This window comes from Callithrix jacchus, chromosome X (assembly GCF_049354715.1).
Source record: "Callithrix jacchus isolate 240 chromosome X, calJac240_pri, whole genome shotgun sequence".
NCBI lineage: Eukaryota > Metazoa > Chordata > Mammalia > Primates > Cebidae > Callithrix > Callithrix jacchus.
This window is the reverse complement of record NC_133524.1, coordinates 115590068-115601574: the sequence shown is the minus strand read 5'-3', so window position 1 is coordinate 115601574 and position 11507 is coordinate 115590068. Positions and strand designations below refer to the sequence as shown.

The 11507-nt window shown below is 48.3% G+C and overlaps 1 protein-coding gene across 10 annotated transcripts in view; it reads left to right on the top strand.

The window, feature by feature from the left end:
- Positions 1-425: 425 nt before the first annotated feature.
- The window catches only part of SEPTIN6 (septin 6), an 85475-nt gene continuing 74393 nt past the window's right edge, over positions 426-11507 (top strand). For 5 of the 10 annotated variants that reach the window (XM_035289594.3, XM_035289592.3, XM_035289593.3 and 2 more), the window contains exon 1: positions 426-518. In XM_035289594.3, the coding sequence (XP_035145485.1) occupies positions 489-518 (30 nt within the window). In that variant the 5' untranslated portion in view covers positions 426-488. Of the gene's footprint in view, positions 519-593; positions 977-11507 lie in introns of those variants that run through there. The other 5 variants (XM_035289589.2, XM_035289587.3, XM_035289588.3 and 2 more) reach the window with 1 other exon arrangement.

The following is an 11507-nucleotide window of genomic DNA, read 5'->3' as shown; positions in this document are numbered from 1 at the left end:
GCAGAGCTCCGCTGCTGAGCCGAGCCTGGGAGGGGGGAGGGGCGGGGGCTTCCTTCCAGCCTCAGGGGTCTGGGGACTTAGGGATGTAAGGAGAGCAGGGGGGTGTGACAATTCAGCAGAGGTCGGGACGTACCACGGAGCTCAGTGGCGGGGGGGGCAGAGGACGTGGTCACCGAGGGGAGCCCCCGCCCCGCTTCGCAGAGGCCTATGGCTGGGGTTGCAGGAAGAACTGGAACTGGGCTTGCCGTAGGGGGAAGCGGCGCGTTAAATCCGCCCCCTCTACTTACCCTACTTTCAAGGGGTGGGCGGTAGAGGGGAGGTTGGGGTTGGAGCAGCGGCGAGGGGGCCCCTCCCTTGCACCTCCCTCCACCGGACTTGGTCGCGCCCGAAGTGTAACACTTTCTCTTTGTCGGAGGAGCTCCTCTGTTTCCTGTGCTGTAGCTCCCGTTGCGGCGGCACCCGTGGCAGCCCTGGCGGACGAAGGAGCGATGGCAGCAACCGATATAGCTCGCCAGGTGGTGAGTGCAGGGCTTGGGTGCCAGGGCCAGGACCGAGGGCCTGGGGAGGGTCGAGGAGACCTGGCCGCCGCCGCCACATCGCGAGGAGGGCAATGGGCAGCATCCAGGAGCCGAGGGCACGGTGGGACTTCTGCTCCCGGGGTCAGCAGCTCAGTCCCCCAGCCTGTCCCGGAAAACGGTGGTGGCGCTCGGGGGGGCAGCAGGGGGGCTGGCAAAGCCTGCGGGCCGGCAGCTGAACTTGCATTGCCCAAGAGCCGCAGTGAGCGCCGCCGCCTCCCTCGCTGCAGCTGCGGCCCCACGGTTGGGGCGTTGCCGAATGAATGGCCATCAGAGCCTCGGAGCCCTCCGGGTCCTTGGCACCCTGGCCTTGCCGCGCCCCTGCGCGCGGCTGCCCGCTGGGACCCGGGACAGCACAGGCAAAGAGGCGCGGGGCTGGGGTTAGCCTGGGGCAGAAGGCGGTGAGTGGTGAGGGGGGCGGGGAGGTGACTGGCTGGGATAGGGTTTCTCTATATGCATTACATATGTGACTGCGTCTGTGTGTGTATCCGTGTGAGCGTATGTGTGCACGCGTGCGCGCTCCTGCCTTCCCTGGCGGGCGGCGGCGGCGCCGGGGTTCTGTCTGTGACCCAAAGAAGTCCGCCTGTTTCCCTGAGTGTGCTCACCTCAGTGGTGTGTGTCCGAACGCCTCTCTGCTTGGGCTGTTTGCCTCTGGGTCCCATTTGTGCGTCAGTGTTGGGTGCAGTTGGCTGGCCTGTAGGTGGCTGGCTGCGTATTTTGGCATGTTTTTGAGCGGGCCTCTGAGGATCTGTCTCGGGTGCATGTTCAGTGTAACTGGGCTTGTGTGCCAAAACCTGTGGAGCTGGCTTCTTTCTATGGAGACTCAGGAAAATAAGTGTGAGACTCGCAAAAACGGTGCCGTCTCTCTTTTTGTTGGCGACCGACTTTGGGGGAAAAAAAAAATCTTCATTTAAAGAACTGAAGTATTCCAGCCTGGGATGTGCAGAGAAACCATGAAGTGACCTGAGGCTCCATGTTTGGTTTTTAGACCAGAAGTTTGGTTGCAAAGGGTGATGAATTCCATTTGGGGGGGACACCCTAGCTTTATTAATCCATGGATATCTGGGGTTTTAAGAAGCTCACCAGCACCCCCAGGTGAGGAAGGAGTGGGAGATAGAGGTAGGTCAAATCCCGCCGGCACCAAATACTACTTGACGAAAATCTCTGAACCACATAAAAAGGCTTTTCAACCTTGTAGCTTACTTATTTAGGAAAATAGTTCATGCAATGCAATTACAGTACAAAAAAAGCCTCTAGGTATTTGGTGTAATTGAAATTGATTTTTCAAAATCTGAAGCCAGACTCTGATAGTATTTTCTCTACAGAATATGTATTAATGTATTCCACTCTTTTGTCGCTGTTTGAAAGGGCAGGATCATTTCTTCGGAATCTCCTCTACCCTCTGCACCCCCTAACCCAGAGCACTTTATGGAAGGACCAGGAGTAGACAGGAGACATTCTCTGTGATGATGGAATTTGAGAGAATTTTCTTCCCCCAAGATTGGCACTCTCGTGTTTATTGCTTTAGTGTTTTGAGGACTCCCTCTTTTCTGCTGTGGCTTTTCTGCTCCTGGTTACCTGCATTTCAGAGATGGTATAGTTGAAGTAGAGGAATTAGTCTCCAGGATTATACTTGCTCCATCCAAAAATGATGCTAATAATTTTTCGTGTCAGCTAATGAATTTGCATCGACCTGTCTTCCATACTCTCTCACCATTTCTCTTGCCTGGATTAGGATTGCAGGGCAGATGTTGCAAAGGGGAACCTTCCAGAAGATTGTGTGTGTTTCACCTCAGGCACCACTCAGGCAACCCAGAGATCCCCTTTGTTCTGCAGATGGGGGTGAGGGGTGGTTTAGGGCCACTTGGTTTGCTTTGCATGGCTCCAGCTTGCTCTGGCTGGCTTTGCCATATACTGTGTGATGAAGAACATAATTGTACGCCAGATTCTGAAGCTGAAAGAGCAGCCTAAAGCACTCGAGACCTTGTTATCGTGATAAATGGGTTTCTGGGAAAACTGACGTCACTCTCCATGTCCCCCTCCCCCAGCCAGTGAAGCTCTTGTTTATGTGTCATTTGTCTCTCTGTTCTCCTTTGTGTCTGCAAGAAGTTGTAATTCACCAGGGAAGATGGAATTAACTCAGGAGACCTTGGACTTCTGGTTGCTGCTTGTTTCCTCCAAGGAACATGTATTCAGGGTTTGGGAACAAAAGACTGGAGAATAAACCTAAGCATGGCTAGCTTAGGAATTCTTTTTTTTTTGAGACGGAGTCTTGCTCTGTTGCCCAGGCTGGAGTGCAGTGGTGTGATCTTAGCTCACTGCAACTTCTGCCTCCTGGGCTCAAGCGATTCTCCTGTCTCAGCCTCCCCAGTTGCTGGGATTACAGGTGTGTGCCACCACACCCAGCTAATTTTCGTATTTTTAGTAGGGACTGGGTTTCACCTTGTTGGCCAGGCTGATCTCAAACTCCTGACCTCATGATCTACCCGCCTCGGGCTCCCAAAGTGCTGGGAGCCACCACGCCTGGTCAGGAATTCTTTTTAATGAGCTCTGAGACGTGGTACCATGTGAGTAAGTACCCTAGTGTGTGTATGAGGGTGGGGTGTGTATGGGGGGTGTTCTTTCTAGAGTCAGTTGAGAGTCACTGTGGGTAAGCATCCTTAGTGACTAAAACAAGCCTTCAAGTTGTTGGGTAGGGCTTATATTGCATTCAGGCAACTTGGAAGTTCAATTCTGGTGAACGTAATACAAGTCCATCCCATTTCAATGAACACCACAAAGGGTTTGGTGTGACAACACCATTTGTCCACTGTGTCTGTATTTATTTAATTGACTGACATGTGGCCAGCACTATAGTTAGCCCTTGTCAACTGGACAAAAGAAGGTAGTAAGCTTTAAAAAACGTTCGTGGCTTTTAAGCTTATAGTCTAGTTGGAGTGACAAATGGTGGACACTGTGAAATAATTAAAGAACTATAGAAGGGCCAAGTGTGGTGGTTCACGCCTGTAATCTCACCACTTTTGGAGGCTGAGGCGGGTGGATCACCTGAGGTCAAGAGTTCAAGACCAGCCTGCCCAACGTGCTGAACCCCTGTCTTTACCAAAAATACAAAAGCCAGCCAGGCATGCTTGGGAGGCTGAGGCACGAGAATCGCTTGAACCTGGGAGGCAGTGGTTGCAGTGAGCTGAGATCGTGCCATTGCACTGCAGCCTGGGCGACACAAGGAAACTCTGTCTCAACAACAAAAAAAAAACTATAGAAGATCCTTGGGATGCTCCACCTCACTCCCTGCCTGTGAGGTGGCGTGGGCTGCTATTAACATATATACTTCAAGAGGTTCCATGGCTTGTCCAAGGTAACCAAGGAACAGGGCAGGCCCCAAAAGCTGCATCTCCTGGCTCTTGTAATGAAGCCGTTCCCTTCAACGTTGCATTCTGGGATCCAGCCCGTAAAGGCTGGCCCATGCAAAGAACGTCTGCATGATTCTGACTTGAGCTATTCCCACAATGTGAACAAGGAAGCTTTCTTCAGTGGCAATCTGGATAGTGGTCCTTCTCTCAAATGAACTTGCAGAGGCTAACTTTGCCCTACAATGTTAGCTGGGGTTGGTCTAGGTCAACTGTCTGAGAGCAACTGTCTCCAGGTGGGGAAAAGATTGATGTTGCACTCTGGTTTTGCTATCATCACGTTGCAGTTTGATTTCCTTTGAGGTCTCTGCGTCAGGCGTTCCTACCACCACCTGCTAAAGATAGTATGTACCTCAAACACAGAAAACAAAACCCAATCACCTAGCTCTACTGGTGATACAACACAGAAGAAAGTTTAAATGGCCCCAAATATTAAAAAATGTTGATTCTAAATTTGAGAGCTTTCATTACATTATTTTCTAAGTTTTCTGTGTGTTTGGGATTTTTCTTTGTTTCTTTTTTTTTCTCCAAGACGGAATCTTGCTCTGTCACCAGGCTGGAGTCCAAATGGTGCGATTTCGGCTCACTGCAACCTCCGCCTCCTGGGTTCAAGCAGTTCTCCTGTCTCAGCCTCCAGAGTAGCTGGGATTACAGGTGCACACCACCATGTCTGGCGGATTTTTGTATTTTTAGTAGAGACAGCATTTCACCATGTTAGCCAGGCTGGTCTTGAACTCCTGACCTCGTGATCTGACTGCGTCGGCCTCCTAAAGTGCTGGCATTAACATGCCACCCACGCCTGGCCTGGGATTTTTCAAAATAAAAGGTGGGCAGAATGACAATGCCCTTCAAATGGACATGGCCCCTTCTTTCAAGGAGTTTACAATCCAGTGGTGGAGGCAGACACAAATCACTATCTAATTATCATTGTGATAAGTGCCACATGGGAGACTGACTGCCTGCCATGAGATTTCATTACTAAGGGAACCTAATTCAGCAGTGAATGGAGGCAGAGGGTGACAGGAAGGCTTCCTGAGGGCTTCAAATAGGAAATGGGTAGGTGTGAAGGTGGGTGAGATCTCACATCTGCTACTGGGTTGGGAACATATTCATTTACCAATTCACCTACTTTTATTTTCATTCGTTCCTTCAGCACACACTCACTGGGCACTGATCAACCAGGCCCTGTGCCAGGTGCTGGGGATTTAGTGGTGGCCAAGGCATGCAGGAACTCTGCCCTCTCAGAGCTTCCAGATGAAAGGCAGGAATAAGCCCTGTTTCCTCTTCACATCCGAAATCCTGGAAATGTGAGTGTTAGCGGTGTTCTTAATACAAAACTACGTTACAGCAGAATGATTTGTCTGTATCGTCTAATGAGATTTTGATCTGCAGTCATGTGCATAGCATTTACTTTGTGGAGTCTCTGATGTAAATTTTCTATTAATTGCTGGCTTTATTTCCAAGCATGGCCCCTGCCTTTGTGTGCTATGAAGGAGCAAACCCATTGCATTAACCTGAGCAAAACTAATTAGGAAGATAAATCCCTGGAAAAAGGTATTCCCAAACTAAGTAGGACTGGTTTCTGGAGTTGCCTGGGTTTTTGGATGATCAGAGCCATGGTTTAATATTAGCATGAACAGTTGAGAAGGGCTTTTAGTTGCATGTACATTAAAACTACATTCAAGAAAGATGAAAGAAAGAAGGAAAAAGAAGGAAAGAAGGAAAGCCATGGGTAGATGTAACATGTTTCTTTCATCTATCTCAAAATGCTTCCATCTGTATGATTTCATTTTCCCCAACAGTTCCTGGACGAGTACTATTGTTCTCTTTATTTTAGTTTTTAAAATTTCTATTTATTTATTTATTTATTTAAAGATGGGGTCTCACCATGATGGCCAGGCTGGTCTTGAACTCCTGACCTCAGGTGATCCACCCACCTCAGCCTCCCAAAGTGCTAGGATTACAGGCGTGAGCCACCGTGCCCGGCTATATTAATTAATTAATTTATTTATTATTTTGAGATGGAGTTTTGCTCTTGTTGCCCAGGCTAGAATGCAGTGGCGCAATCTTGGCTCACCACAAACTCCACTTCCCAGGTTCAAGTGATTCTCCCACCTCAGCCTCTGGAGTAGTTGGGATTACAGGCCATGTGCTACCACGCCCAGCTAATTTTGTATTTTTAGTAGAGATGGGTGTTTGGTTGGTCAGGCTGGTCTCGAACTCCTAACCTCAGGCTACCTGCCTGCCTCAGCCTCCCAAAGTGCTGGGATTACAGGTGTAAGCCACCGTGCCCAGCCTGTTCTCTTTATTTAATGGTTGTAGGGAGACCGAATGACTTAGTCCAAAGTGCTATTGCTGGTCAGTGGATGATACAATGAAACACCTACCAGATGACACAGATTCCTTGTTTAAAAACACTGGCCTTTTCATGATGTTTCTAAGAAATCAAACTCCTGCCATGGCCTCCCTTCCCCCTCTTTTCACTGCACTCCCCCAGTACCCCCATAGTGCCCAGGGAAGAGTCTATTAGGGTGATTTGGAGACTCTCTGATGTTAAAAAGATTCTCAGCTTAAATCCAAGATAGCACAGTCACGGGTTGTGTGGGTTTTCTTATTTTTTTTTTTCTTCTCCATATTGCTTTAAATAAAAATCTTGGAGCCACCAGCCATGTAATGATGGATTATTTTAAGTAACAACTGGAGGGGGGCACAGAATAAATTAGAAACACAGACCCTTCCTCCTCGGTTTGGCAGGAGGAGGTTTCTGCTGCTCGGATTTGAAACCGTGGGTTTCTCTGCTGCCTGCACAGAGGAAGGAGGCCACATGCTCAGGAGGGTGAGAAATAAAGTGATCCTATTCTTCAGTGTCTTCTCATTAGAGGCAGCCATCTGCTGAATTATGCAGCGCGCTCTCAGCCGGCCCTGGAGTTGGGTCATCCATTCCACTCACTTAAAGGTGATGAAGGAAAAGATCTGTAGGCCTTCTCAGGTACAGGCCTCAGGGCTCAGATTTCCCCTGCCGCGGCCCTCTCTGACCCGGAATGAAGGCCCTGGGGTAACAGGAGCAGAACTCTCTTTTCCTGGCCCTGATGAGGTGTGAGGTCGTGTTTGGTTTCCTTTCACATTGGAAGCCCCCAGCTCTGAACACTGGCGCTGAGGCAGGAACTGGGTTTTTTCAGATCTCCATTAAACAAGACCAGATGGAGTCAGAGGCAGATTCAGGCTCCCTAGAGGGCAGTTGGGCATTCACCCAGAGGCCTGTGGGTAAATCTTTTCTTTTTGAGCAGATTGGAGGTAACAATAGCCAGAACACCTAGAAAACTCTCTTTCAATTGCCTGGCTTCCAGGGAATCTGGCTGGCTTTTGTGGGAAAGTTCTACTTACCCTGAGCAGGGGTCACCCCTGGCCGGAGACAGGGATATTTGACCTAGACTTTGGCTTGTTGAGTTAGGTAGGCTTGTGTTAGCCTTGGGGTTCTTCAGCAGAACTCGGCAGCTGGCCAGGCTGAGGCTTAGGCTGCAGTCAGAAGAGAGGGAAATGGGAGGGAAAAGTGGGGAAGTGAGTGGAGAGCAGGAACACACAATGCCTTCCACAGCACTGACTGCATCAGTTGCCTTCTGTGGGCCAGAACCACCTTGGGGAGCTCACAGGTTTCCAGGTTCGGGTCCTTGACCCTTCTGCCCCTAACCAGCATCAAGCCAGAAGCTCAACATCCTGGAATTTTACCAGCATAAAGAAACACATCTGCCACTTGAGTCAGCTTTTCCATTTGAGAGTGGCAGTTGGCTTGACGGGGGCCTGGATCCCAGCACTATTCTCTGTCACTAAATCACTCTGTGACGTGGGCCAAGTCACTTCCTCTCTGTGAGTCTCTGTTTCCCCTTTTGTGAAATGAAAGGGCTGGATCAGGTGATCTTTAAGGGCGTTTCCAGCTCTAACATTGTATGGTGCTAATGTTTCCTTTTTCTCCAGCCTAATTTCTTTTAGGTCCTTGCCTGCCTCTACTTCCCAATGAGGTGGTAGAATTGAACCCCACCCCTTCCTTGCTTTGACCCCTTGAGCTGGGTGTGGGGAGCGGGTTGTGGGGAAGGTCAGTCTGTGCTTTTAGCTCAGCAGGATCTCAGTAAGTGGAACAGAAACAACCCTTCAGATACTGCCTATCCGTGTAGGTGTAGATAGCCATTGTCTTCCTATAAAGGTACATGACAGCTGAATGTTTGTCTATTGAATCCTGCTTTCAAGGCAGTGGGAGAGCCGGCTATTTAATGGAATCCTGCCGTGAATCCTTTTATAGAATGAAAAGCCACTCTGGAATTTATGTTGTGTATTAAAATCAGTTTCATCTATTGGATTTGCCAAAAATGGGCCTCCTCCTCTGTCTGGTAAGGACAGTCTGTCTTGGGCGTCTTCAGCATCCCCTAAGCTGCTCCCCAACTGAAGGGCATTTCTGAGGCACCTTGGGGGTGCTGCCAGCTTTTGCAGGCCTTATTTCTCCTTAGAATGGCCCCCACATTTCTCTTTCCATGATAGGGCATTGCTACTACTCAGTTTCCTCTTAACCTGGCTTAATCAGCATGAGGGACATGCTGTTATTTGATGTGTTGCATGCTTTCGAGGGTTTTTTAAAAAAAACCTGTGGGAATGCCGGGCACGGTGGCTCACACCTGTAATCCCAGCACTTTGGGAGGCCGAGGCAGGCAGATCACGAGGTCAAGAGATTGAGATCAGCCTGGCCAACGTGGCAAAACCCTGTCTCTACTAAAAATACAAAAATTAGCCAGGCGCCTGTAATCCCAGCTACTCAGAAGGCTGAGGCAGGAGAATCTTGAACCTAGGAAGTGGAGGTTGCAGTGAGCCAAGATTGTGCCACTGCACTCCAGCCTCGGCGACAGAGTGAGACTCCGTCTCAGAAAAAAAAAAAAAAACCTCTGGGAACTTATCAGTGCTTTTGTGGTTCTTATGACTGATTATACAGCGGCACCCTTGACAGCACTGGAGGCAGCAGAGGAAGCTATCAGCTACCTGATTGTTTCATTAAGACTTTTTGCTACATGTTTCAGGATATATGATTTGACTTCTGGTTCACAAGAATCTTTACAATAAGAAGTTCTATTGTATGATAATAAGTTATATATTGTATGTAATAAAAAGTTATAATAAGGGGGCCAGGCACGGTGGCTCACACCTGTAATCCCAGAACTTAGGGAGGTCGAGACGGGTGGATCACTTGAGGTCAGGAGTTCGAGACCGGCCTGGGCAACATGGTGAAACCCCGTCTCTACTAAAAATACAAATATTAGCCTGGTGTGGTGGTACACACCTGTAATCCCAGCTACTCAGGAAGCTGAGGGAGAATTGCTTGAACCCAGGAGGTGGATGTTGTAGTGAGCTGAGATTGCACCACCGCACTTCAGCCTGGCAACAGAGTGAGACACTGTCTCAAAAAAAGTTATAATAAGGAGACTCATAGGGTTTTATTGTATTGCTGGTAAAATAAATGATTTATACACAATAAAACTGCCTGAAAGCTAAATGCTGTGATGACCCAAATTGTCAAGCACCTTTTTGGTTGTAGTTAAAGCTTTTCCTAAAATATCTGAGGCCACTTTCCTACCCAGGAAAGTATCATAGAATCTTTTTTTTTTAAATAACATTTTCCCTGTTTATAAAAGTAAACTATGCCTATTGTAGGAGGGAGAACACAGAAAAGCAATATCACCTACAACCTCTCTACCCAAAAGAAACCACTGACGTTATTTTGGTGCGTGTTCTTCCAATCTTAAAAAATGCATAGATACTTTTCCCCCGTCATCAGAATGACCCTGTATATACAGGTTGGTGTTCCTACTGTTGCTCGCCTTTGGTGAGCATTTCCTTTTGTCATTAAATATTCTTAGAAAACATTTTTTTCTCAGCTGCTTAATATTCCTCATGTATCACTGAACTGATGAATTGGGCTTCACAGCCTTGGAGAGTTGCAGGGTCTTTCAGAGATCAGTGTTCAGGGCTGGGAGTAGAAATGGAGAATGGGGAGGTGTGAGAGCTTGGGCCCACCAGTAGCTGACCGAAGAGAGTCCCATTTCAGTATTTCTGTCCTTTCCTAGCGTTTTTTGGTTGTTGTTGTTTATTTGTTTGTTTTTTTGAGACAGAGTCTTGCTCTGTCACACAGACTGGAGTGCAGTGGCGTGATCTCGGCTCACTGCAACCTCCGCCTCCTGGGTTCAGGCGATTCTCCTGCCTCAGCCTCTCAAGTGGCTGGGACTATAGGTGCGAGCCATCAAGCCCGGCTAATTTTTGTATTTTTAGTAGAGACAGGTTTTCCTCATGTTGGCCAGGCTGGTCTTGAACTCCTGGCCTCAAGTAATCTGCCTGCCTTGGCCTCCCAAAGTGCTGGGATTACAGGTGTGAGCCACTGCACCTGGCCACTTTTCTAGCATTTGGATGGGAATGGCCAGAGGAGAAAGTTTAGGGACAGCCCAGTCATCAGCAATGAGTTTGAAACCTTTTGCTCTTATTCTTCAGAATGACAGCTACTAACTTAGCCGCCCTGGTTTGAAACAGAGGTGGGAAATTCTCCATTGACACAGATGGCACCCGCAGCTCCCAGAGGCCTCAAATATGGCTTGCTTCTCTGATCACAGAGGTTGGAAGAGGGGCCGAGGGGAGTGAGGGACAGAGGTGGCCTACTTGGGTGCTTATGGGACTCTTTATTTTCAGTAACAGCAATGAGAAAAAGATGCGCAGCTAGAACCACCATAACTTGTTCTCGATAATACGAACCTTATGAATATTCAATTAAAAGATGAAATTGGTGTGTCCTCAGGAGAGGAGGCGGAAGAGAAAGAGAGTGGTGTTTCTGCCTGTGATATGAAATGTGGTATAACGTATTTCAAAACCGCAGGTGACTGCAGATGAGGAGAAAACAGGAAATGTAATTGGGGAGGGGAGCAGGGCGCTCTCCCAATTCTCAGGAGCACTCTTTCATTTTGCCTTCCTTTTAGCTCCTCTCAGATTCTCTGCATCCTAATTACCCCTGCTGCAAAGCTGAGTGAGAACTCTTCTTTCTTATATTAAAAACATTTTAAAATTACATGGGTAACGTGCGAATACATTCGTGCTATAAAAGAGTCAAACAATACGGAAGCATACTGACTACTCCCCTGACTAAGCCCATATTTCCATCCCCCTCCCCTGAGGTAGTCACAATTGTGGGTTTGCTGGCTGTCTTTTCAGTCCCGTTTCTATGCATTCACGTACGTTTACATGCAAATACACATATACAGGGTTTCTGGGGCATATATGGGCTCATACTATGGTTATAGTTTACAACTTCTATTTTCCTTTCTTCCTTCCTTCCTTCCTCCCTCCCTTCCTTCCTTCTTTCCTTCCTTTCCTTCTCCCCCTCCCCCCATGGCCAAGTGTACACTTGAGAGTTTTTTCTTTTTTTTTGAGACAGGGTCTCATTTTGTCGCCCAAGCTGGAGTTCAGTGGCGCAATCTCGGCTCATTGCAACCTCCGCCTCCTG